This window comes from Leopardus geoffroyi, chromosome B3, assembly GCF_018350155.1.
Source record: "Leopardus geoffroyi isolate Oge1 chromosome B3, O.geoffroyi_Oge1_pat1.0, whole genome shotgun sequence".
Taxonomy (NCBI): Eukaryota; Metazoa; Chordata; class Mammalia; order Carnivora; family Felidae; genus Leopardus; species Leopardus geoffroyi.
The window spans coordinates 120,315,661-120,340,083 of NC_059337.1; the positions used below are offsets into that span (position 1 = coordinate 120,315,661).

Genomic DNA, 24,423 nt, shown 5'->3' on the forward strand with positions numbered 1-24,423 from the left:
AATAGAACCCACATGCAAAACAGGATTTTAGTTGTGCTGAAAATGCTGACATCCACATCAAGATAGGACTTACACACGCCTGCCTGGCTCAATCATTCGCGCATGCGACTCTTAACCTCCGGGTCATGAGTTCAAGCCCCATGTTGCATCTGGGGCCCCATTTAAAAAAAAAAGAAAGAAAGAAAGAAGGGACATACACAGCCCCAGAGTTAGAGGATATGTCACATAGCTCCTTCTTTGTGAGACAGTGATTGCCGTCATTTCCACAACTGCAGGATTAGACAATTAAGTCCTCATAAACAGCTGCTCTAGTTCACAGACCACAAACTCAAAAAAAAAAAAAAATTGGCTCGGGGCGCCTGGGTGGCTCAGTCAGTTGAACATCAGACTTTGGCTCAGGTCAGAATCTCATACAGTTCAGGAGTTCGAGCCCCTTTATTCAGGCTCTCTGCTGTCAGCACAGAGCCCCTTTGGGATCCATTGTCTCCCCGCCCTGCCACCTCCCCGCCCATCATCCCCTGCTCATGCTCTCTCTCAAAAATAAACACTAAAAAATAAACCAAAACAAAAAACGGCTCAATTCACATACTGACTCTAAAAAGATGCTTCCTTCATGGGCAAAAGACACTGTGGTGAGAGGTCCTTAAAATTCAATAGAGGGAATCAAATGTGCTTTATTTTTGAGGAGATAGCATTCCGAACTCTTTAAAGAATTCAAAGTTCAAGACTATGCTTCTTTACAATAGGACAACCATTCTAGCTTCCAAATAGCATCACCTTACATTTCTATTATTGACACAGCAATTCCACATGCGCTAATTAAGTAAATCCTCTGTACCAATTTAGTAGGTATTGTGGTACTCTGCCCAGCTATCGAACCACTGACTACTATTGAACTTTACAAAACCACAAGGGACTTCAGAGTCATGAAGCCCACAGCTGCGAGGGAAAGATGTTCTGCATGTGAAAAAAAATTAAAGAAATGTGCCACTTCCCCAAAGCTAAACACTTATGCCAACAGGCCCAAATCCTCTGGAGATAAAAGCTCTCCATTACCTCAAGGGCCTGAAATTAAATGCCTCAAAACCTCTACATATGCTCAATGCTCTCTGGTAATTAACCAGAGAACAAGTGCTTCTATTATTCATGTTCTTGTCACAGGCATTTGCCGAGAGACAAGTAACAGCTATTTCTAAGCAAGATTCCAGGGAACCTAGCCATTGACTGAGAAAAGGGCTAGTCTTTGGCCTGTGTCATAACCACTTCTCCTCCTCTCAGTTTGGTTTGCTTTTTTTGGTGGTGGGGGGGTGGGGGGGGTGGTAAGATCGCCGAAGAAAGTAGTAATAAGAGTTACTTGGTTAAGAAACAGAATTTAGAGCTGTGTTGTAACCATGTGCGTAATGAAATGCTTAGGACATGCCAGGCTTCCAAAGCAGGAAGCAGGCAAAGGAAGTGCTGTGGTTTCCTTTCGGGTAGGGATTCCCCTCTTGGGTTAAGCAAAAGGTCAGGAAAGATAAAGGCCCTTCCCCAATGTCAACAAAGTCCAAGGATGGTTGAAATTCCAGGAGGAATAGGAGTTCCAAAATGTCCTGTTACAGTGATATCCACATCATTTTATATATATGTAAACTCACAAATAATAGTCTCTGTTTTAGAGGGGGAAATGATGTCTACCGTCTCCAAATGCCCTATTATTTCATGTATACCACTTAATGACAGCCATCATATTAGGAGGAAAAGTTACAACAGGTCAAATTGTACACAGTAGGAACTTAAAGGAACCTGGCTCAGAGAACGGTCTGAAGTTGAGGATAGTGAGGCAGTAATCAAAAACTGAAAATCATTTTACCTGTTCTTCCACCTCATAATAACTGCAACAGCATTTTTCTCTTTTATACCTTATAACACCATTTTAACACAGTATCATATTTAAACATAATTAAGATTCTTCTGAACCCTCAAAGTTTAAAAGGATTTTTTCAACTTACTCTTCAGTTCACCAAATAAAGAGGCTCTCTTGCTTTATTTCTTTTAACTAAACTAGGTTAGGGGTGCCTGGGTGGCTCAAGTCGGTTGAGCGTCCGACTTTGGCTCAGGTCATGATCTCACAGTCTGTGAGTTTGAGCCCCGCATTGGGCTCTGTGCTGACAGCTTGGAGCCTGGAGCCTGCTTGGGATTGTGTGTCTCCCTCCCTCACTGCCCCTCCCCTGCTCAAGCTCCATCTCTTAAAAATGAACAAATGTTTAAAAAAAAACAACAACTTTATGGGGCGCCTGGGTGGCTCAGTCAGTTAAGTGAGTTGAGTGTCCGACTTCGGCTCAGGTCATGATCTCGTAGTCCGTGAGTTCGAGCCCCACGTCAGGCTCTGTGCTGACAGCTCAGAGCCTGAAGCCTGTTTCAGATTCTGTGTCTCCTTCTCTCTCTGACCACCCCCCATTCATGCTCTGTCTCTGTCTCAAAAATAAATAAACGTTAAAAAAACAAACAACAACAACTTTAAACTAGTTTAGACATGGTAACAAGCAAATTAATGTCTCTACTGGGAACGGTCTTCCATTCACCACTGCATCACTGCTCCCGTTTATCACCTACACATAACTCAGCCTGGTTTTGTTCGATTGGACATCTGAACTAGGAAAAAGAGGAAAGACCTGAAGAGCTGCAGCTCTTGTACTAGTCCTTCCTGTTGCAGAGCCAGCCAGTCACTTCCAACCTGATTCCATTCCAGGATATTTTGCTTCCAGGTCCTGGCCAAAGGCAGAGCAACTTCTCTAGTTCCATCAGTCCTAGAATATTCTCTTAAATACACTTTTCTTTGTTAATATTGAGTCTACAGTCTTTAAAACCAATTTATTTCCTGTACCCCACCTCTTCTTCATGCCCTCAGTAAAAAGACTCTGATTTGGGTAAAAATACTCTTAACTTTCTATAAAAGCCAATCCTCCACTCTTATACAGTCCTTGAGGTTTTTAAAAGGTGCTCTTCACTTAAAGAACCATTCTGTGCTACCATAATAGATGAAAAAGCTCAGTTCCCTTACCTTTATTCTATGCACACCCCCACCTCCATACCACCCAAATAAATGCCAGTTTTTATTCCCTATAATACTACCTGTCAGCAAAAATATTTATTCGTTATCAAGCTCTCCAGTCTATTGCAGTTTTTCCTACCATCATGCTCCTTTTCATAAAAGACTAAAATTGTGTTATTAACTATAAGCTACTTTTGATTATGGTGTTTCTCAAAGTCAGCACGGTTGTTCATGTCTAAACAGCACTGAATCCATGTCCTAGATATATACATATATATATATATATATATGTATACATATACACACGCACACACACACACACACACACACACACAGAGCTGTCCATCTGGAGTGAAATCCTCAGGAATTAAAAACACATTGCTTTTCTTAATCTTGAACATATAAATGAAGTCTGTAATTTTAATAATTACAAATATAGGGGCGCCTGGGTGGTTCAATTGGTTAAGCATCCTGCTCACGTCGGGCCCTGCGCTGACGGCATGGAGTCAGCTTGGGATTCTCTCTCTCCCCCTCCTCTGCTCGCTCTCTCCCAAAATAAAAAATAAATGACAGGGGCACGGTTGGTTAGGTATCTAGCTCTTGGTTTTGGCTCAGGTCATGATCTCACAGGTTTGTGAGTCTGAGCTCCGTGTCAGGCTCTGTACTAACAGCGTGGAGCCCGCTTGGGTCTCGGTCTCTCTCTCTCTCTCTCTCGCCCTTCCCCAGCTCTTGTTCTCTCTCTCAAAATAAATAAACTTAAAAAAAAATTACAGATATACATCTGGGCTTCTGTCTCAAGAGTGCTAATGGCATACGCTTGAGTGTTTTATCACGTCAACATTTCTATGGGATAGCTGGTTCAGTCATTTGGCTGATGGCACAGCCAGAATTACTGTTCAAGGCTGTTAATACAACTTCTCGCATCAGTAAGACTGTAGCTGGTTGTCACATGATTGATGAGAAAACAAAAGCCTTCTGGGCAAAGCACAGCCGGTCGGCCTGACTAGGTCACAGAAACCTCACAGCCAGCACGCTACTGCCTCCTCTGGCTGTTCCAGCAGGACGTACCTCTTCGTAATTTTTCGCCTCCACTCCGTGCTTCATGTCTAGAATCACGAGCTGATCAGGTATCCGCCCTGTTCCTGAGAGAGAAATCAAAAGCTTCATTGTGTAGAATATTTAAAATTCCGGGAAGTCACCCACCCCCCTCCCTCTCTCTAACCCCTACCCTCTCAATAGAGGGAAACAGCCGCGACTCCTCCCCCTACTCAGCTGCAGAAAATTCCTGGCTCTGGCTAAACTCACAAGCATTCCAGACAAAGCCTCGATCTGTGCGGGGTGGCGGAAAGCAGTGAGAATATGCTGCTGGCAAACATCTCTGAGCAGGCAGGACATAAGCCACTGCAGCTGGCACTACAGAGGAATAGGAGAGCAGAAGGGACAACATACGGACTTTACCAGATTAGGAAATAAAACTCAAGTCAAAAAGTATAAAATTGAGTAGCCAATAGGTAGCGGGCACCAACTCAGACTGAAAAGGTACACTTCCACATCTGAAAAGGCCTGTCAATTTTTGGAAAAAAAAAAAAAAAGATTAATGGGTATACGCTAAGCTTGAATTTACTTAATATAAACATGAGTATTGAAAACAACACAGGATCTAGCTAATATTCCACATTAATTCGAACATTTTGGTCAATGGAAGGCCATTTCAGTAGGCTAATAAAATGTTATATAGGACGCACAAAACACTTAAAAGAGAAGAGCCCAAGAAAAATACTTGTAAGTAAGAGTACAATTCTCAGGGATGCTTCTTAGAGAAATGTCTGTTTGGCATAGCAGGGCCAACAGAACTATGCTCATATTAGAAAAAGTAAACTGATTCAGCTTGATCAAAAAGGAATTTAAACTTAAATCATCAGGTAGGAGAGAGGAAAAGACTCAGAGTCGCAGGAAACTGCTCGGCCCCAATCCCCTGGAATTCATCAATTCACCAAATTATTTATAAAAGAAGAAGCTGCCTGCATGAAATTAGGAGTTTAGGGAAACAATGCCACTTAAGCATTGGGGTTCTTGAGACTATAAGCCAGAGAGAATGGTATTGTACCCTCTGCTGCCTGAACACTGGAGGTTTCTGATATGGACAAAAGTCAACTCAATAACTACTCAGTAAGAACTCACTAGGTGCTAGGACTGTACTGAATTACAATCTCTGCCTTCAAATAATTCCACAGGAATCTAAGACATGTATATGCATAACAACTACAGTGAAAATGCAAAGCAGTATAAAACTTTAAGAAAAAAAAAAAAAAAGAACAGTTCAGGGGCACCTGGGTGGCTTAGTCAGTTAAGCATCTGACTCTTGACTTCAGCTCAGGTCATGATCTCACAGTTTGTGAGATCGAGCCCTGTGTCAGCTCTGCACTGACAGCACAGAGCCTGCTTGGGATTCTCTCTCTCCCTCTCTCTGCTCCCCCCCCCCCCCCACATGCACACACCCTCTCAATAATAAATACATTAAAAAGCCAAAAAAACCCAAAAAACCCAGTTCAGATAATCTCAGCTATGAAATAAAGGTTAGAGAAGGGAAGGCAATAGTTGTGGACAGACTTCACTAAAGAGAAAGCACCTGAAGGCAAGGACAGAGTACTCTAGGCGGAGGGCAAAGTATGGGCAAAGGTTCAGATACTGAAATGAGTATGGCAGGTTTAAAAGACAGTAAAGAAGTTCTTTTGGATAGATTAGAAAGATCACTTGAAAGCCACAGAAATAAGACTACACAGGTAGGACTAATAAGAAACTAAGACAAGTCACAGATGCCTTTTGAGCATTAAACCAGTAAGTCTCCAAAACAAAACAAAACAGAAACAGTGGCACCCAGAGAGGTATAGATCTTTCCCCAAATCCCATGTATAATCCTGATCATAACATTGGCCCATAAGAGATGCAGTGCAGATTTTTGGTTCTCCTTCCTCATTTAAAAAGTTATGTAACTGAATCAGCTCACAACCCCACCTGGTCCAATGATCAAGATACTCTCTTCCTAATAGACTCTTTCCACCACCTCTCTGTTGCCACAGCACAGCATTAAGCATTATTCAAACACAAGTGAAACCACAAAACCACAGACCTCTGGCTGTTCTCAGTCCAGACCATATAGTCTCTTGTAGAGACCAGCCAACTTATCCCCGTAGCTGACATCGTGGCCCTAAAGGGTCCCCTTTGTAAAAACAAAACAAAACAAAACAAACGAAGAACAAGAACAAAACCTTCTCTGCATTTCTCTGTCAAATGGACAATCTTTTTTTTTAAACTTACTTTTTTTTTTAATGTTTATTTATTTCGAGCGAGAGTGCAAGAGAAAGCATGAGTGGAGGAGGGGCAGAGAGAGAGAGAGGGGGAGAGAGAGGATCCCAAGCAGGCTCCAAGCTGTCAGCACAGAACCCGAGGCAGGGCTCGATCCCACAAACCTTGAGATCATGACCTGAGCGGAAACCAAGAGTTGGTTGCCTAACCGACTGAGCCACCCAGGTGCCCCCAAATGAACAATCTTTTAAAAGGGGCTCCAAAGACTACAAGTTATCACATTGCCATATCAAAACAAATGAAACTGGAAACTGAGTGGGGACTATACTGTATATGTGTATACATTTATGCATATATATACATAATTTTTATGAAAAAAATGTTTTAATGCTTATTTTTTGAGAGAGGGACAGAGTACAAGTGGGGGAGGGGCAGAGAGAGAGCGAGACAGAGCATCTGAATAGGTTCCAGGCTCTGAGCTGCCAGCATAGAGCCTGATGCAGGGCTTGAACTCACAAACCGAAGTGTGAGATCATGACCTAAGCTGAAGTTGGGCACTTAACCTACTGAGCCACCCAGGTGCCTCATACATATATATCTTAAAAACTAGTTCCTGGGCATCTATATGCACAGCATCAGCACATAAAACACTCGGAATAAAAGACAAGTTCTACCTTCAAAGAGTTGAAAATTGGAAATGTAAGACAGACATACAGGAGACATTTAAATAACACAAAGCTGTGTGATGTATATATTCATACATATTCAAAAATGCCTAAATGATCTCATCAGTGAGTGATATACTATTTAGAGGAAGCCACATTAACCTCCTTGCTGTTTCTTAGGTATGCTAAGCATCTCAAGGCATTTGGCTCTTTCTCCAAAGTCCTCATTACTACCTGATTTATATTTACTTGTTTACTGTCTATTTGCGTCAATGAAAATGTAAGCTCCATGAGAACAGAACTGGTTTTATTCACTGCTGTATCCCCAACATTTGAAACAGCGCTTGGCATGTAAGGGCACTTAATAAATGATGTGTTAGATGAATCAATCGATTGAGAAACTGAGCAGGCTAGAATGGTTGAGGGAGGTAAGCTAAGGTAAACTCATGCTTTTATTGGAAGAGAGCATTCCAGCAAATGAATGTATGTGATGTGTTTAGAGGGTAGAGCAAACTAGACCTGCTGGGACTGATGAGCAGCGGAAGACAAGACTAGGGCAAGAATATAAAGACTATTGAATGCCAGGATGCCTAAAATCTCTTCTAGCTCAAAAATTCTATGATTCTGGGTTTCACTCTATAGCATAGGAACATTACTACCACTACAGAGCAGGGACAGCTTTTGAAAAAGGACTGACATGATGAAATATGTGTTTTAGGAGACAAATCTGGTAGCAGTATTTGGATATATTAAGAGCAGGTATATCTGAAGCCTAATGACACAATCCAGGATTTCAAAGATTAGAGTTCAGATTGTGTGGTGACAGATACAGAAGACATTTTGAAAGAAGTATAAGCAGAACTCAATGATAGGCTGACAAAGGAAAAAATGATTTCCAAATGTGAGCCCAAGTAACTGGAAGGGTAGTGGGAACAGTGGTAAGCGAGAGGAATTCATTTGGAAGAGAGGCTCATGACTACAGCCTCTAGACGTTTTAGACATCTTGGTTTTGAGATAAGAGTGGCAAAACTATGTGGAAATGTCTAGAATACTGTTGAGACATCCTGGAACTGGCACAGCTGGGAGCAGACAGAAGGATATCAGTCATGAAATCACCATTAAAATCCTTTATTTTTTTATTTTTAATCTATTATTCCATTTACTTCAGGCAAACTCCCTTAGCTTTTAGGGTAAACTGACCAACTTCAGATCAAGGGAATCAATTCTTGGTTAATTGTCAAAAGCAGGTGGTTGATCTGCCACTCCCGGGAATCTACTGCCACTCTTGGCAAAGGAGCCTGCTCTTCTAGGATCATTTGTTCTGAATATTCTACAAATGTAAAACTGCCAGGAGTCCTTTTGTTACTATACAGAGAAAGCCTGAGAATAAAATTAAATGGAGGCAAGGAAAGGAAGCACTAAGAGAGAGGTGGAATTCCAATGACACTGTTAAAACCCCAAGAACCAGCTGTGCCTGAGGTCAGCACCACACTGCAGACTTCCCAGTTCAGAGAGTCAAGGCAGCTTGAGTTTTGTTTTTATGTCCTGTCACCCCAAAGGGTCCCAATTAATGTAACAAATACAAATGCATACAGCTTTTAGAATCTAGAGTCCTTGAAGCTAACAAATGCAGAGTGAAAAGGAGTCTGCCTTTTATTTTAACCCATTACGGAGCACAGAAGCCGTCATGTAATTAGTCTAAAAGGTACTAAGGATAGGATCTTGGCTTTGAGATGCACAGAAGAATCCATAGCAAGACAGAACTAGGGAAGTGCTCTTGAGACCAAAAATATTTCTAACTTTGCTATATATTGTCAGACAGACCTTATTTCTAATCCCTTAGAAAATGTGTCACTAGCATATAAATGTACTGTTTTCTAGCATCTCTACGAAATTCAACTCTATCATTCAAACCAAATGTCACATCATTCAAGAAATGCCTACTCCACGACATGAACTCGGCTGATTAGCCAACTTTCACTTATATGTGTGAAAGACATATATAAACAAATGTAGTTTCCATTTCCTCTTCCTGCTGGCCCAGGAGAGAAAGTTCATGCTCTAATTTGAGAGAAGACACTTAATTCAGGGAAAAACACTCTGATTACTTACCCTTGCTCTCAAAACACACTTCAAACATGTCATAATCTTCAGTGGTAAAGGCAAATTTCCCCTTGGTTGCATCTTCCTTGGAGTACAGAATATGGCCAGCAGAATCTGTGATCTAAAAGAAAAAGTAAGTAAGAAGAGGAAGAAAATAACACTGGGGAAGAGAACTTACAGAAACCGGAGAAATGGAAAGAAACATTGTCTATAAAAGACAGTTGATGGGCGCCTGGGTGGCTCAGTCAGTTGAGCGTCCGACTTTGGCTCAGGTCATGATCTCACAGCTCGTGAGTTCGAGCCCCGCGTCGGGCTCTGTACTGACAGCTCAGAGCCTGGAGCCTGCTTCGGATTCTGTGCCTCCCTCTCCCTCTGCCCCAACCCACTCGCATTCTGTCTCTGTCTCTCTCAAAAATAAACAAACATTAAAAAAAAAAATTAAAAAAAAAAAAAAAAAAAAAGACAGTTGCTATTTCCCATTATGATGACTATATTCACTCCATTCCTAAAGACAAGAACTGGATTAGAAGATGAAACCCAGGGGCGCCTAGGTAGCTCAGTGAGCTAAGTGTCCACCTCTTGCTTTTGGCTCAGGTCATGATCTCATGGTTTTGTGGGTCTGAGCTCCACATGATCTCATGGTTTTGTGGGTTTGGCAGTGCGGAACCTGCTTGGGATTCTCTCTCTCCCTCTCTCTCTGCCCCTTCCCCACTCACACTGTCTCCATCTCTCTCAAAATAAACAAAGTTACCAAAAAAAAAAAAAAAAAAAAAAAAAAAAAAAAGATGAAACCCAAATATAGCAAATTTTATTCATTCAAACAGTATCCACACTGATGGCTAAAACATGTTGCTGCTATAGAATGTCTTACCATACCCTAGAGCACCTGGGTGGCTCAGTTGGTTAAGCATCCGACTCTTGATTTTGGCTCAGGTCATGATCTCAACGGTTCATGATACTGAGCCCACATTGGGCTCCTCTCTGTCTACCCCCTAACCCCACTTGCACATTCTCTCTCAAAATAAATTAACTTAAAAAAAAAAAAAAAGTCTTACCAAACCTAAAAGCTGATACAGTTGATATAGATTGGGTTTATCAGCAAAAGTTCACCTTATAAAATGTATGCCAGTATCATTATCTAGAAAGGGATATGTCACAAAAACAAAGCAGACAATTACCAAAAGAATACACTACAAAAGACATATAAGAACACATCTCTTCTGTAAAACAAACTCTGATGGAGAGGCGGTAGGAGCAGAGAATGGAAATGGGACACTGATGCAAAAAGAGAAGGAAAAAAGGCACACATAGAGAAGAAAACATTAAAAAAAAAATTGAAATGAGGGCTGAATAAAAGGTTTTAGGGCACATCTTCTCAATTCCCTAAGAATTAACAGTAGTAATATTAATCAAGTATCTTCTGCCATGAATGATGTTGATCATTAATTTGTCAATGCTTAGATCTGCACTGGTCATTCGGGATACAGGGATGGGATGTGTAAGACAGTTCTTATCTTCAAAGGGCTTAAAAGTCTAAATGAGGAGATGAATAAGAAATGAGACTTCACTATAATGTGAAAACTGCACTACTAGAGGTAAGTACATGTGCCAAAGGATATGGAGGTTCAGGGAACATACTGTAGAGAAGGTGACATGTGAGTCCCATAGGATAAGCTGCAATTAAGGGGAAAATGGGGAGGGGGGTGCCTGGGTGGTTCAGTCGGTTAAGCATCCGACTTGGGCTCAGGTCATGATCTCGTGGTTTGTGAGTTCGATCCCTGCGTTAGGCTCTGTGCTGACAGCTCAGAGCCTGCAGCCTGCTTCAGATTCTACATCTCCCTCTCTCTATGCCCCTCCTCTGCTCATGCTATCTTTCTCTCAAAAATAAACAAACATGAAAAAAAATTTCGTTAAAAAGGGAAAAATAGGGGTGTAAAAACATTCAGGGTAGAAGAAATAGCAAATATGAAGACCTGAAAAAGAATATATATATAGTACCATCATAATACTAATAACTAGTATTTACTAAGCACTTATTAAATGTTGAGTACTATGCTAAGTGCTTTATATGCATTTTAAATTTAATCTTTATTATAACACTATAGATAAGAACTATTATTTCTCTCATGTTCAATAGCAGGAAACCAAGGCACAGAGAGGTTAAGTGGCTGGAGAGGTACTGGCCAGATCATGTAGAAATGCAACACCAGGGGCACCGGGGTGGCTCAGGCAGTTAAGCGTCGGATTCTTGGTTTTGGCTCAGGTGATGATCATGGTTGGTGAGTCTGAGCCATGCAGAGCCCGCCTGGGATTCTCTCTCCCCCTCTCTCTGCCCCTCCCCAACTTGCCCAGATGCACTCTCTCTCTCAAAATAATTATAAACTTAAAAAAAAAAAAAAAAAGAAATGCAACACCATGCTAAGGAGTTTAAACTTCATTTGTACAAAGTGGAAAGGCAATGAAGAATTTGAAACAGGAGAGTGATGATTCAGTTTGCAATTTAGAAAGATGAACCTGGTAATACCGTGAAGACAGACTCAAGAGGGACAGTGCTAGAGATAAAAAGATGGGTTAGGACACTATTCCAGCACTCCAGGCTAGAAATGATGGGGAGAAGGGGATGGATCTCAGGGATTTTAAGGAGGAAGAGGTCATAGGACAAGACCAAAAAGTCAAAGCCTCCCAGGATCAACTGAGCAACCTAAGTGAATCGCACAGGCCAGCGTCAGTCCACAAGGTGGTAGACAATTTGGCAAGATGAGAAGATACACCGGTCTCAAGGGAGAAACCAATGACTGCCATGTCATGCTGGGTTTTCAGATCATTCAATTTTTCAAAAGAAGCTAGACATTTTAACTTTTAGTTGAAATCTCCTAAATTTTAAATCCTCACAGCCAATCCCAACATATGAAAAACTACGTCAAGGCCAAACAAAAGAGGTCTAGGGCACCAAGTTCTTCTGGGCCAACAATTTCTGACCTCTGCATTGGACAAGAAAAAAGGTGGCTAAAATCACATGAAAGCATTGCTGGGCAGCATGGAGGTCTCAGCTGAGATCATAGGCCATGGATTTCTAAGTGGCAACACTTAGCAACCAGGATGTAGGAACAAAGAAAAGTAGTAAGTGATCTAGGCTTGAGGTTCTGCAACTGTTTTTGGAAGGATACAGGGATTAAGGAATTATGCTATAAACTTCATACATAATATTTATTAAATCTTCACAACAATCCCAGAGAGGCCCGTCTTATTATCCCCATTTTAATGACAAGGAAACCTAGTAGCCTGTTTATCACAGTTAATAAATTCTGTATGTGCATTTGAAGTAGTGGAAAATCCACGTTCTTCCTCCATTCCATGTTGCTTCCCCACAAAAGGAACGTGTGAAAGAATGGAATGCACAGATGATAAGAAAGACTAACAAACAGAATGTGATAGATTCTCTGGGTCCGTGCAAATCAGAATGCATAAGAGTCCTCTCAAGTGAACACTGCACTGTTCAGTCTGCATTCTTCATCTTGGAGGGACTAGCAGGCAGCCGCAAGGTAGAGGTCCTGAAGCAGCAATAACTATATAATCTGCAAGGAGAAGGGAATACTTAGCCCTGAAGATTCCTAAAGGCCTCTTATTCATGTGATACTTTTTCTCAATCAGCTAAAAGAAAAGGCTTAAGAAAAGACTACTTTAGAACCTTGAATACACACGTATTATAGGGCAAAAATTGGTCTGGGAACTATTCAACTCCCAAAGTAATGTGTAGTCACCAATGTGACAGCAATGTGTTATTCTCCCTTTCTTCAGGATCTGTCACCCAATAGGCACTCATATGTCCCTGCTCCCTAGCTCCCAAAGGCACAACGACAATACTTTTAAGAGCAAGGAGGAAGTTCAGAAAGAATGACTGCGGGAATAACAGATTTTCACATTCCAAGCTGATGAAAAAACTAACTTAGTTTGGCTCCTATGAATAAAGTTGCAGAAAATGTGGAACTTTTCTAAGGCTTACTTGGATAAAAACAAGCTTCCAGATTTGCTTATACTAGTTTAATTCCTTTTTCTCTTTAAAGATTTTATTTTACAGGGCACCTGAGTGGCTCAGTCGGTTGAGCATATGACTTCAGCTCAGGTCATGATCTCATGGTTCATGAGTTCGAGCCCCGCATCAGGCTCCGTGCTGACAGCTTGGAGCCTGGAGCCTGCTTCGGATTCTGTGCCTCCTTCTCTCTCTGCTCCTCCCTGCTCATGCTCTGTCTCTCTCTCTCAAAAACAAATAAACATTAAAAAAAATTTTTTTTAAGATTTTATTTTTATGTAATCTCCACACCCAACATGGGGCTCGAAATTACAACCCCGGGATCAAGAGTCGTACATTCTACCGACTGAGCCAGGCAAGCACCCCTAATTTAATTCTTAAGGCAGTAGGAAAGGATTACAGGCTACTAGAAATGTTTAATGTAAATGAAACCAGTAGAGGACAGCAAGGAATAAGCATCAAGAACGCAGCACTGGGGCGCCTGGGTGGCTCAGTCAGTTAAGAATCTGACTTTGGCTCAGGTCATGATCTCGTGGTTCAGGAGTTCAAGGCCATGTCAGGCTTGGTACTGACAGCCCAGAGCCTGGAACCTGCTTAAGATTCTGTGTCTCCCTCTCTCTCTGCCCCTCCCTTGCTCACACTCTGTCTCTCTCAAAAAATAAATAAACATTAAAAAAAAAAATGCAGGACTGAACAGTCACCACAGATGCCATCATCTCCACAGTCAGGCAAGGAAAGAGGCCAGGTCTTTCCTAGGAAAAACCTAGGAAAAACACTGACCTAGGAAAAACAACCCAATTTAATTGTGCTTGGCTTATGATCTCTTTTATCTCTTAAGATATTAAGAAGGTTTTTCAAAAAAATTTACTAATTTAAGGACAGGAGCTTGAGCTAGGTGATAAAAAGAGTGTAGATTAAGTCATTAGCAAAATCCTTCATTGGGTATTTTGCAAAATGAATTAAGAAGCCTGCCATGTTCTTCTGAAAGACTTTGGTATAATCCATACCTCCAGTTGGTACTCAGAAGGGGTAAACATGGCTTAAGTAGTCCCTTGCTACAATGTGCACTGTACTACAATTACGGTAGAATCACTTGCTTTCATGGTTCTTTCCATGACATCTGAAAATATATTAAAGATTCATCTTCGTGCAAAGACTCAAATGCTTTACAAGAGGCTGAAGGCAAAGGAACCACCACTGCGTACCCCTTTTACCAGTATGAAATGTAATCCCGAAAGTGTGTGATAATGATCACAATTCCCTAAGGGCCTTCACATTTCTATATTCCCTATGACCTTCAGTTGGCACAACTGTAGAAAGGCTGTTTATTCAGATATTTGGAAATCCAAGCAAGCAACATGAGAACTTGACCTCCATGTTAAGCTCTTAAGGACTGCTGGGCATTCTGAGATCCTAGAATTTTTCTGAAAATCAGGAGGTTTCCCATGTAATTCATAACTCTGCAGCTATTTAGGAGCCACACCATCAATATTAGTTAAAAAAAAAAAAAAAAAGCATATGCACTAACCCCAAAATAATTACATAAATCAGTAGGTAGCTAAGAAACAGAAAACTGAGCCAAGCTCAGTGACTAGCCAGAGCTGGCAAAGCCTAAAACCCTGAAATGATGGTTTTAAATTTCCTCAAATTAAAATGTTCTAATTACAGATCACCTTAAAAAGTCATCTGGTGTCTCAAGAATTGAGAGATTCTATTTTTTTTCCTTAAATTCTACTAAAGTATCTTGGTAATACAATAAATAACAGCCACTTTTACCTCCTGTAACAGCAAGCCCTTAAAAGTTTACTTCCTTTATAATATTTATTGTAAGATTCTTTTTTTTTTTTTTTTTAAATTTTTTTTTTTCAACGTTTATTTATTTTTGGGACAGAGAGAGACACAGCATGAACGGGGGAGGGGCAGAGAGAGAGGGAGACACAGAATCGGAAACAGGCTCCAGGCTCTGAGCCATCAGCCCAGAGCCCGACGCGGGGCTCGAACTCATGGACCACGAGATCGTGACCTGGCTGAAGTCGGACACTTAACCAACTGCGCCACCCAGGCGCCCCGTAAGATTCTTAATTAAACAAAGGTCATATCAAACCATAAAATTCACCCATATGACATCAAGGGATGGGAAGTAATACAGCTTTGTTCTAGATAACACCTTCTGAAGAAAAGCAAACCAAAGTTCACAACTTAGTAAGTAAGGAGAAAGCGTTAATTCTATATGCAGGGTAGCTGATGTCAAGAATATGTAAATGCTCACACTGCAACTGTCAAAATAAGTGAAAATCCAGGTCACCAGGAAAATAAACTCCTTAAGAATTGGATTTTCTTGGACCATCCCAGGCAGTAGACGGAAAACAGGTTCTTGAGCAGGTCCTGCTCCTGGAGCCTGCTCCCATTTCTTCTATGAAACATTCAAGATAATATGCTGCCTACTTGAAAAGGATCTTTAAGAAGCTTAGGCCCATACCCTAGGCAAATAAAGCAATTAGGAATAAAAGAAATTAGAAGTCACCTGCAGGAAGAAACAAATAGGCACTATCAAGAACCTGAATCCAGCAAATGATAATGTACACAATAAATTCTGGAAGCCAAGATTAAAAGACTATAAGAGAACCAAGTTAGGTTACACATCATTTGTTTTCTGATGATAGATAATTTTCCTGGAACCAGACATGAAGAACAATTTATCAGGAAGGTCCTTGCAAAAGGACAGTGACCAATATCACTCTCCAATTTCAACCATAAACTTGCTAAAGATACAAATACAGTTCAAATAAGTACTTTTAGTGCTCCTCTATAATGATGTGCCTGACCTAATGCAAAGGTGGGACCTGAAGGACCTAGACGACAGCTCCTGTGCCAGGGTTCTCTGCCCAGCCCACCCCCCTCTTACTGCTCACAGAATTCCCAGACTTACTCTAAAAGTTGCAAGAAGACTGGAACTACTTTTGGCCACTTGCTGAAACCACAATAGTGTTAAGAAAAAAAAAAAAAAAAGCCAGGAAGAGAGGTCTTAAAAATAATACTACCTACCCAGATCTTGGTTTCTAATACCATTCATTCTCCAATAAAAGGAAGCAGGGATTCTAATAGAATTGGCTGATCCCGGACGGGCAGAAAGTTATACAAGATGAGTCTGTAGCACTTTGTAGTGCCAGAAAGTAAGAAAGTCTCAAAAACAGAACAAAACAAAACAGAAAATAAGAAGGAGGGTATGTTAAAGGGCCACGGGAGCCAAATGAAAGAGCTCCCAACAGCCCAAACTGAAACAATGTGAGCAACAAAATAAAGTAGTATTGGACTGTAACCCAAAGTATAAATATTCATGAATCCATACTGATATAAAGTATTCAACAGAGACAAATCTCCCAGGCAGAAGACTCAATTTATGTAGAAAACAGCACCCTCAAGAAGACTGAGCAGACCTCCCCACTCCTTAAGCTTGGGCTGCAGCATGGGCTGCATATAGGGACTTCCTTCCAAACAGCACACCAAAGGACAGGAGAGAAAAAGTAACTTTATAGTAGAGAAACCTGACAATACTCAGCCAGATGACAGCAACAGTGACAGCAACAGTGGTAAATCATGCAGATAGCATGTTCCCTTAATATGATGTAATGAAAATGGTCCTTTACCTCTGTGAGCTTCCTCCCCCAAACCCATACTCCCAGCTTTATCATAAAGAAAACATGATCAGACAAATCCCAAGGCGGGGGGGGGGGGGGGGGGGGGGGGGGGGGGGGGCGGGGGGCATCCTGCAAAATACCTGACCAACACTCCTTTAAACTCACAAGATCTTCAAAAACAAAGTCTGAGAAAGTGTCATGATCTAAAGGAGCCCAAAGAGATATGACTAAATGTAAAAGATCTTAGATGGGATCCTGGAACCAAAAAAAGGACAGTAGGTGAAAACTAAAGAAATCTGAATGAATTATGGACGTTAGTCAATAATAACATCTTAATGCTCTAAAACTGTTCTAAAATTAAAAGTTTGTGAAGCACCTGGCTGCCTCAGTCGGAAGAGCATGCGACTCTTGATCACAAGGTGGTGAGTTCAAGCCCCATGTGGGGTGAACTTAAATTAATTAAATTAAGTTTGTTTAAGGGGCATCTTGGTGGCTCAGTTGGTTAAGGGTCTAAGTAGGGTCCGACTCTTGATTTCGGCTCAGGTCATGATCTCACAGTTGTAAGTCCGGGCCCTGCTGTGGGTTCTGGGCGGACAGTTCAGAGCCTGCTTGGGATTCATTCATTCATTCATTCATTCATTCATTCATTCATTTCTTTCTTTCTTTCTTTCTTCCTTCCTTCCTTTCTTTCTTCCTTCCTTCCTTTCTTTCTTTCTTCCTTCCTTTCTTCATTTCTTTCTTCCTTCCTTCCTTCCTTCCTTTCTTTCTTTCTTTCTTTCTTCCTTTCTTCTTTTCTTTCTTTCTTTCTTTCTCTCTCTCTCTCTCTCTCCTCCTCCACTTGCACTCTCTCTCTCAAAATAAATAAGTAATTTTTTTAAAGTTTGTTTTAAAAAATACTATCCAGAAAGATGAAATCAAATGCATATATACACATGTGTCTGCAGATTCTCAAGAAATTTATAGGCTACTCAGAGCCAAGCAAGCATCAAGCATTTTCACAAACTTTAATGAGGAACATACAAATAGTTATTTTGGACAAAGTCCAAATCTACTCCTGTAAAATAACATATGATCCACAGGGAAGGTGGCAAGTCTGTCTTTGTATTGACACAGGTCACACATTGCTTTCATTTGCTGAATCAGCTCCATACCCCACCAATCCCAAGAAAATGTTTAAAAAACAAAACAAAGCAAAACAAAACAGGGGCACCTGGGTCTGTTGAGCATCTGACTCTTGATTTCGGCTCAGGTCATGATCCCAGGTCGTGGGATCGAGCTGGGTGGGCATCAGGCTCCACGCTTACCATAGAGCCTGCTTGGGATTCTCTTTCTCTCTCCCTCTGCCCCTCTCCCCTGCTCGTGTACACAATCTCTCTCTCTCAAATTAAACAAACAAACAAACAAACCCATGCGTCTTTTCCAGGAAGGCTACCATAGCAGCAGAGGTCAATCAGCTTGCAGCTTTGCTGTAGATGGTGAAAATCTGACGATGTAGTTTCCTTCAATTAGGCTCCTACTTGGACTCTGTCTTCTTCAGGTTGACAATCAGTCTGTGGTAGAACACTTGACTATACAATGTGTGCATATTATTTTAAAGGTAACTGTCATTATAGCTTCTGAATGACGAACTCAGGAATTTAGAAACATCAGGACGCTTGTACAAGTTCTATACACTGATAAGAATGAACTAAAACAGAAACACATATCCTTTTCTCCCTTTGAAAGACAGTACAGGATAACAGACTGAATGTTCTAGAGTCAGACCTCAGGCCTGTGATCAAATCACAATTGTGCCACTTACTAGCTGTAAAGTTTTGGGTATATTCCTTACTCTCTCTGTTCTTCATATGTAAAATAAGGACAATAGCACATACTCTGTGAGATTATTGTGAGGATTAAATTTAATACAGGTATAAAAAATAATAAATAAATAAATTAGTTAATTAATTCATTTAACACATGTAAAGTGCCTAGAAGAACATCTGGCATGTGGCAAGCACTCAAGTGTTACTATTACTGTCCTTTTCTCATGATGGTAACTATTTGTTAGTCGTAACGCAGAACTCCATAAACATTTAGGTCACTAACCATACTTTCGACCTAATAGTGTTACTAGATGGCAAACTATATTATAAAGTACACTATCCTGACTAAACTCAGGGATAACTATGGCCCAAATAGTTACCGCGTGGAAAGAGAAAAAGACAAAAGGCAAAATTCTCAAGGAAGCAGCAGCAAGATTTGGAACCTGAAGACAAAATGTCTGACGAAGCAAGGATTCAATGAAACCTTTTAGCTGCTAACAAGCTACAGTAAGAAATACAAGATGACACCAGCATTTCTTGCATGTGGTTTTTTTGTTTTTGTTTTTAACCTGCCAAGTAATAACCTACACGCAGGACCCAACAACCTTAGGTGCAGGGGGAGGGGAAGAGAGGACTGTGTGTGCATGATCTGCGGTTGCAGGCCTCTACCCTTCTTTTGGTAAAAGTTCACAAGTGAATCTTGAGCCATGGGATCTACTACCCTAAGACATAAAAAAGCAGAGAGAACACCAAGTCACTGAAGATGCTGTAGTTTTAGACTGGAAAAACAGTACAGTAGTCTCCCCTCATCCTTGGTTTCCCTTTCTGTGGCTCCCTTACCTGTAGCCCGCTGTAGTACGGAAGCAGATGACCCTCCTTCAGATGCATGTTCGTAGCCTGCTGCTACTTCACAATGCCTGTCATTCACCTCACTTCATCTCATCACACAGACACTTCATCATCTCCCATCACCACAGGAAAGGTGAGCTACCACAAGTCACCGATGTTTTCAAACTTGAAGAACACAGGTAACGGATGGCCTAGAAGCTATATATCTAATGGGCATAAAATGAATTTACCCTGATCTTTCAAGCAAGAGCAAGTCCCAACCAAGTCTACCGACTGCATCCCTGAAATCCAAGGATCACATGTAGATTCTACCCAGAACAAAGTCAAACTTAGAAAGGCCTCAAGCAGCATTAAACAACACTAACGTCTTTCAAGCTTCCAACACAATTCAACAATGATGCAGTGCGGCATAGTATTGCTTGAGGCAACTTGTAGAAGTGTTGAAAACTAGAAATGAGAAATTTCCAGGGATGCTTGGGTGGCTCAGTTGGTTAAGCATCTTGATTTCGGCTCAGGTCATTACCTCTTGGTTTGTGGGTTGCGATCTGCACTGTCAGTGCCGAGCCTGCTTGGGATTCTCTCTTCCTCACTCTCTGCACAACCACCCTCAACCCGCCACTTGTGCTATCTCTGTCTCTCTCAAAATAAATAAATAAATAAACTTAAATTTAAAAAAAAAAAAAAAAAAAAAAAGAGAGAGATGGGAAATTTCCAGGCACTGTATATGATAATGGATAGATGCTCTCTTCCTGCTTCTATCAGCATTTGCTACATTAACTCAACATAGTCATGCGTGACTGGGTGGGGGTGGGGGTGGAGTGATGGGGGGGTGGGGGTGATGGGAGGGAGGAGAAGTTGGGGGAAGAAAGTAAGAAAGAGGGAGGAAGGGAGGGGAATGAGAATGAAAGAGCAGTTGCTGCCCTAACAATACTACTGCGGGGGTGAAGCCAGATCAAATGTTTTTTTTCATACTGTTCCAAAGTTATTTACGGTAAAAACCTCCAGCGTGACCCTTTCAGGCACAAACAAAGCCTTGTTCTTTCTTAACAACTAGTCCCTTGATTTCCCACACATTACGTTGAACAATGAGGTTGGGGGCACAGGATAAAGCAGATGACATCAACCTCCCTCAAGTTGGAGGCTTGTTTGGGAGCCCAAATTCTGGTCCGTGGCCAGCTAGCTGATTTCACAGAAAGCTCTACTTGTCCAGGCTGCCAGACGGAGTATGCATATGGGGGCAATGGCTCAGGATCAACCACCAGTCAGCAATTCACACAAGAAACAGCATAGAAGACACTGTACCCGCTAGATTACCTTTATAAATCTTTTCCATTTTCCTAGAAACTAGGCACAGTCTCCAGAAATCATCATAAAGACATGGCATAGCAATTTCGATTTTATTTTTATTTATTTATTTTTATTAGAGAGAGAGAGAAAGAGCACAAGTGGGGGGTGGGGGCGGGAGGAGGATATCCCAAACAGGCTCCATGCTCAGTGCTGAGCCGGACATGGGGCTCGATACAACTCTGGAATCATGACCTGAGCTGAAATCAAGTGGGAAGCTCAACGGACTGAGCCACCCAGGAGCCTCACCAATTTCAACATCTAAGCAGCCCCTTCTCTAGGTCAGTTCAAAACAGAGAAGGCTGTAGACAACTTTTCACCGAATAAGAGAAATTTAAATGAAGTAACATGATGTTTACCTTTTAGAGAGAAGGAAACACAAGGTCAGAAATCAGAATATACTACAAAAAGAAACTAGCTTTTAATACTATTAAATGTTAATGTACCAATTGGCCTTCTGTACCAAACCACCTATTTATTGAATTGTTTCTAACCCACTGGATGATAATCACATCACATGTAAACCTAAAAGAGACAGATTTTTCTCAACAGAAAAAGATCAGTTCTCAGTATAGATTCCAGTAATAATAAATGGAAATAACTGTTCCAAATAAAGTAATCTCAAAACTATATCATATATATATATATATATGTATATATATATATGTGTATATATATATATATATATATATATATATATATATATATGTGTGTATATATATATGTACACACACACACCCCCCCCAATCTTTTCATACAGCTTTCAGTTGAGGGTGGAAACAGTTAAAAGCCATGGTTTCCCAGCTGCCAAGATACTTCTTGATCATTTTTAGGCTTAAATTATGATAGGCCTATGACTCAAGGCTGAACTCCTCAAATGATCTGTTTGGCTTTCTCATCTATAAGCTAGTTGGGAAAGACTGGCACCACAACTGGGTATAACATCCAAATAAAAAATAATTACATTTAGCAAAATGAACTATTAATTAGCATTAGCACTCTTGAAAAAATGACAATGAAAAAAAAGTTAGACCAATTAGATTATTTGGAAGAGGCTGAAAAAGTATAAATCATTTCAATTATTACCATTAGGCTTTTCTTTCCTTTTGGGTGATGATTATGACAACTCTTCACAACTGCTTTTTGCACTCTGTAAACTATTTGTAATGTACAAATCACCCTTAGGCAACAACTCATCTCATCACCTAAAACTAATTCATCCTCCAATTTGCACTATTAATAAGCATTCTAAATGATAAATGGTATTGGAGCTTATTAAACTATTATGATATCATCTAGTCTTAATGAAAATATGGTTTTCAATTCAAAATCAACAGAGTTGAGATTCTGAGTTCCTACAACAGGCTTCTTACTATGGGCCTGAAGCAATGAAAAAATTTCTATATTCACTATAAATGATGAGTCAATACATCCTGCTTCAATTTTGTATAGCAAAGTCTTTAAATCTGATACTGTTCAGCCTGAGTTACCCTCATTTTGTGAAGAAAAAAAAAAAACAAAACAGGGAAGGGTGGTATGGGATAAATTCACTGGAAATCTCAGCACAAAACACATCTTAATATAGGCCTGAAGCAGAAATCTTTATAGAGTCCCGCCCATCATTTCAATCCATTTCCATTCAGAGAGGCCTTCCCTGACCACTCAGATGCTCTACCCCTCTGTTACTCCCTACCCCCTAGTGTTTGATTTTTCTTTATAGTACTTGTCACTAGCTGCAACTGTGTGTGTTTTTTTAACCTGTTTTTGTTTCCAACTAGAACTCAAGGGTTTTGTCTGCTCTTCATCCCCATTTCCCCAGCTAGGTCTGGCATATATTAAATATTAAAATATTCATTGCATGAATAGGAGAATCACAAACAAAATCCTCAGAATTCTTCTCATTACAACATTCTTTATCAGGTCACTGCAATGACATACGACAGGGGAGTCAGATTAGCAATTTTCATTCAGAAGAGAGGAAACAAAAGAGTAATAACATATATGACCTGAATAATCCCCTGAATAATAAAGAACCACCTCAATTAGTCCTTCCAACACTTCTATGAGATCTATCATCGCCCTGTTACGTATCAGGGACTCAAGAAGAAGGGTTAAGTAATTCCCTCGAGACCATACACCATTTAAGTGGTGGAGTTGCTGAGATTTGAACTCAAATCTGTCTAACTCCACATCCAGGGTCTTTCCACTCAACTCTTATTTAATAAAGCTAATATACTTGACTCAGTTGTACAATAACGAGTATACAGTACATTGAACTTAAGACACAGGGATGAATGAGACACGAAAGACTTCACAAAGTAAGCACCATGCTACATCAAAAGTGCCATGTCAAACAGGTTATAAAGAAAGCACACAGAAGGGGTGTGCAGCCAAACACTGGTCCGGATTAAGAGAACACTGCATTCAAGGAACTGCACGAGGTTCAGTACGGTTGGAGTCAGGAGTGGGAGGAAAGACATGAAGAGGAAGGAAGAGGGGAAAAAAAATCAGAGATACGGCTAGGACACTGCCAATTCATTTGTCCGTTAATTTCTGATGTTGAAGTCCTACTATGTACTATGTGCCAGGCACTGTATTAGACAGGCATTTCAATGGCGAATCAAATACAATCTCTGCTCAAGGAGTTTAGAGTCTATGTAAGAAAACACAAAACTGTGTATATAAACACAGAACTACAACATACAGTGATATATGAAAACATTGATATATTCGCTGGACATTAAGGTACTCCCTTGACAGGAAGAAAGTGCATTAGGCCAATTGAGGCACTATATTCACAAAGACCCTTACGAGACAGACTGCCTTATTCAGAGCAACAACGAAATGCCAAGTCCGGTTGGCTAAATTTTACACTACAGAAAGCCTCCAGCTCCCCTCTTAACCTCAGCCCAAACCATGGCTGCTTGAACCAACGATGGACAAACCACCAAAGAGAAGACAGTCAGTAGGCTGTGAGAAACCTGAAATGTGGCCTGGCGTATAAAAAAGAGCTGAACCAATCAGATTCTCTCACTCAAGAGGTATACTTCAGAAGCAGAAATGATGCACAGAGAATCCTTGGGCAGAGTGTGGGACACAAGTGGTCAAAATTTAAAAGAAAGTGAATAGATGCTATGAAAAAAGGTTGCAAACTGTGATAAGGGGCTGGATCAAGCCCACAAAAGTGTTCTGTGGCCTGAACAGTATATTACATTTTTTAAAATGACACCCAGCTCGGGGCGCCTGGGTGGCGCAGTCGGTTAAGCGTCCGACTTCAGCCAGGTCACGATCTCGCGGTCCGTGAGTTCGAGCCCCGCGTCGGGCTCTGGGCTGATGGCTCAGAGCCTGGAGCCTGTTTCCGATTCTGTGTCTCCCTCTCTCTCTCTGCCCCTCCCCCGTTCATGCTCTGTCTCTCTCTCTGTCCCCAAAATAAATAAACGTTGAAAAAAAAAAATTTTTTTTTAATAAAAATAAAAAAAAATAAAATGACACCCAGCTTGTGGTCTCTAAAATACCATTCCCCACAAAAATGGACAGAACTCCTTGGAGGAACCGCCACTTCCAGGTCAGTGGTTGCGCAGACGAAAGATGAGCCTAGGATACCTTGTTCCACAAAACAGGGAAGCTATCAAACCCTAATGGGGTTGTGTTA

General features: G+C 40.9%; 1 protein-coding gene across 1 annotated transcript in view; it reads right to left on the reverse strand.

Moving 5' to 3' along the window:
* Positions 1-24,423, reverse strand: part of TMED10 (transmembrane p24 trafficking protein 10) — a 42,340-nt gene that overhangs the window by 13,246 nt on the left and 4,671 nt on the right. Inside the window, exons 2-3 of the mRNA XM_045451542.1 lie at positions 9,115-9,226; positions 4,100-4,173 (exon numbers count right to left, since the gene is read on the reverse strand). Of these exons, the coding sequence (XP_045307498.1) occupies positions 4,100-4,173; positions 9,115-9,226 (186 nt within the window). The remainder of the gene's footprint in view (positions 1-4,099; positions 4,174-9,114; positions 9,227-24,423) is intronic.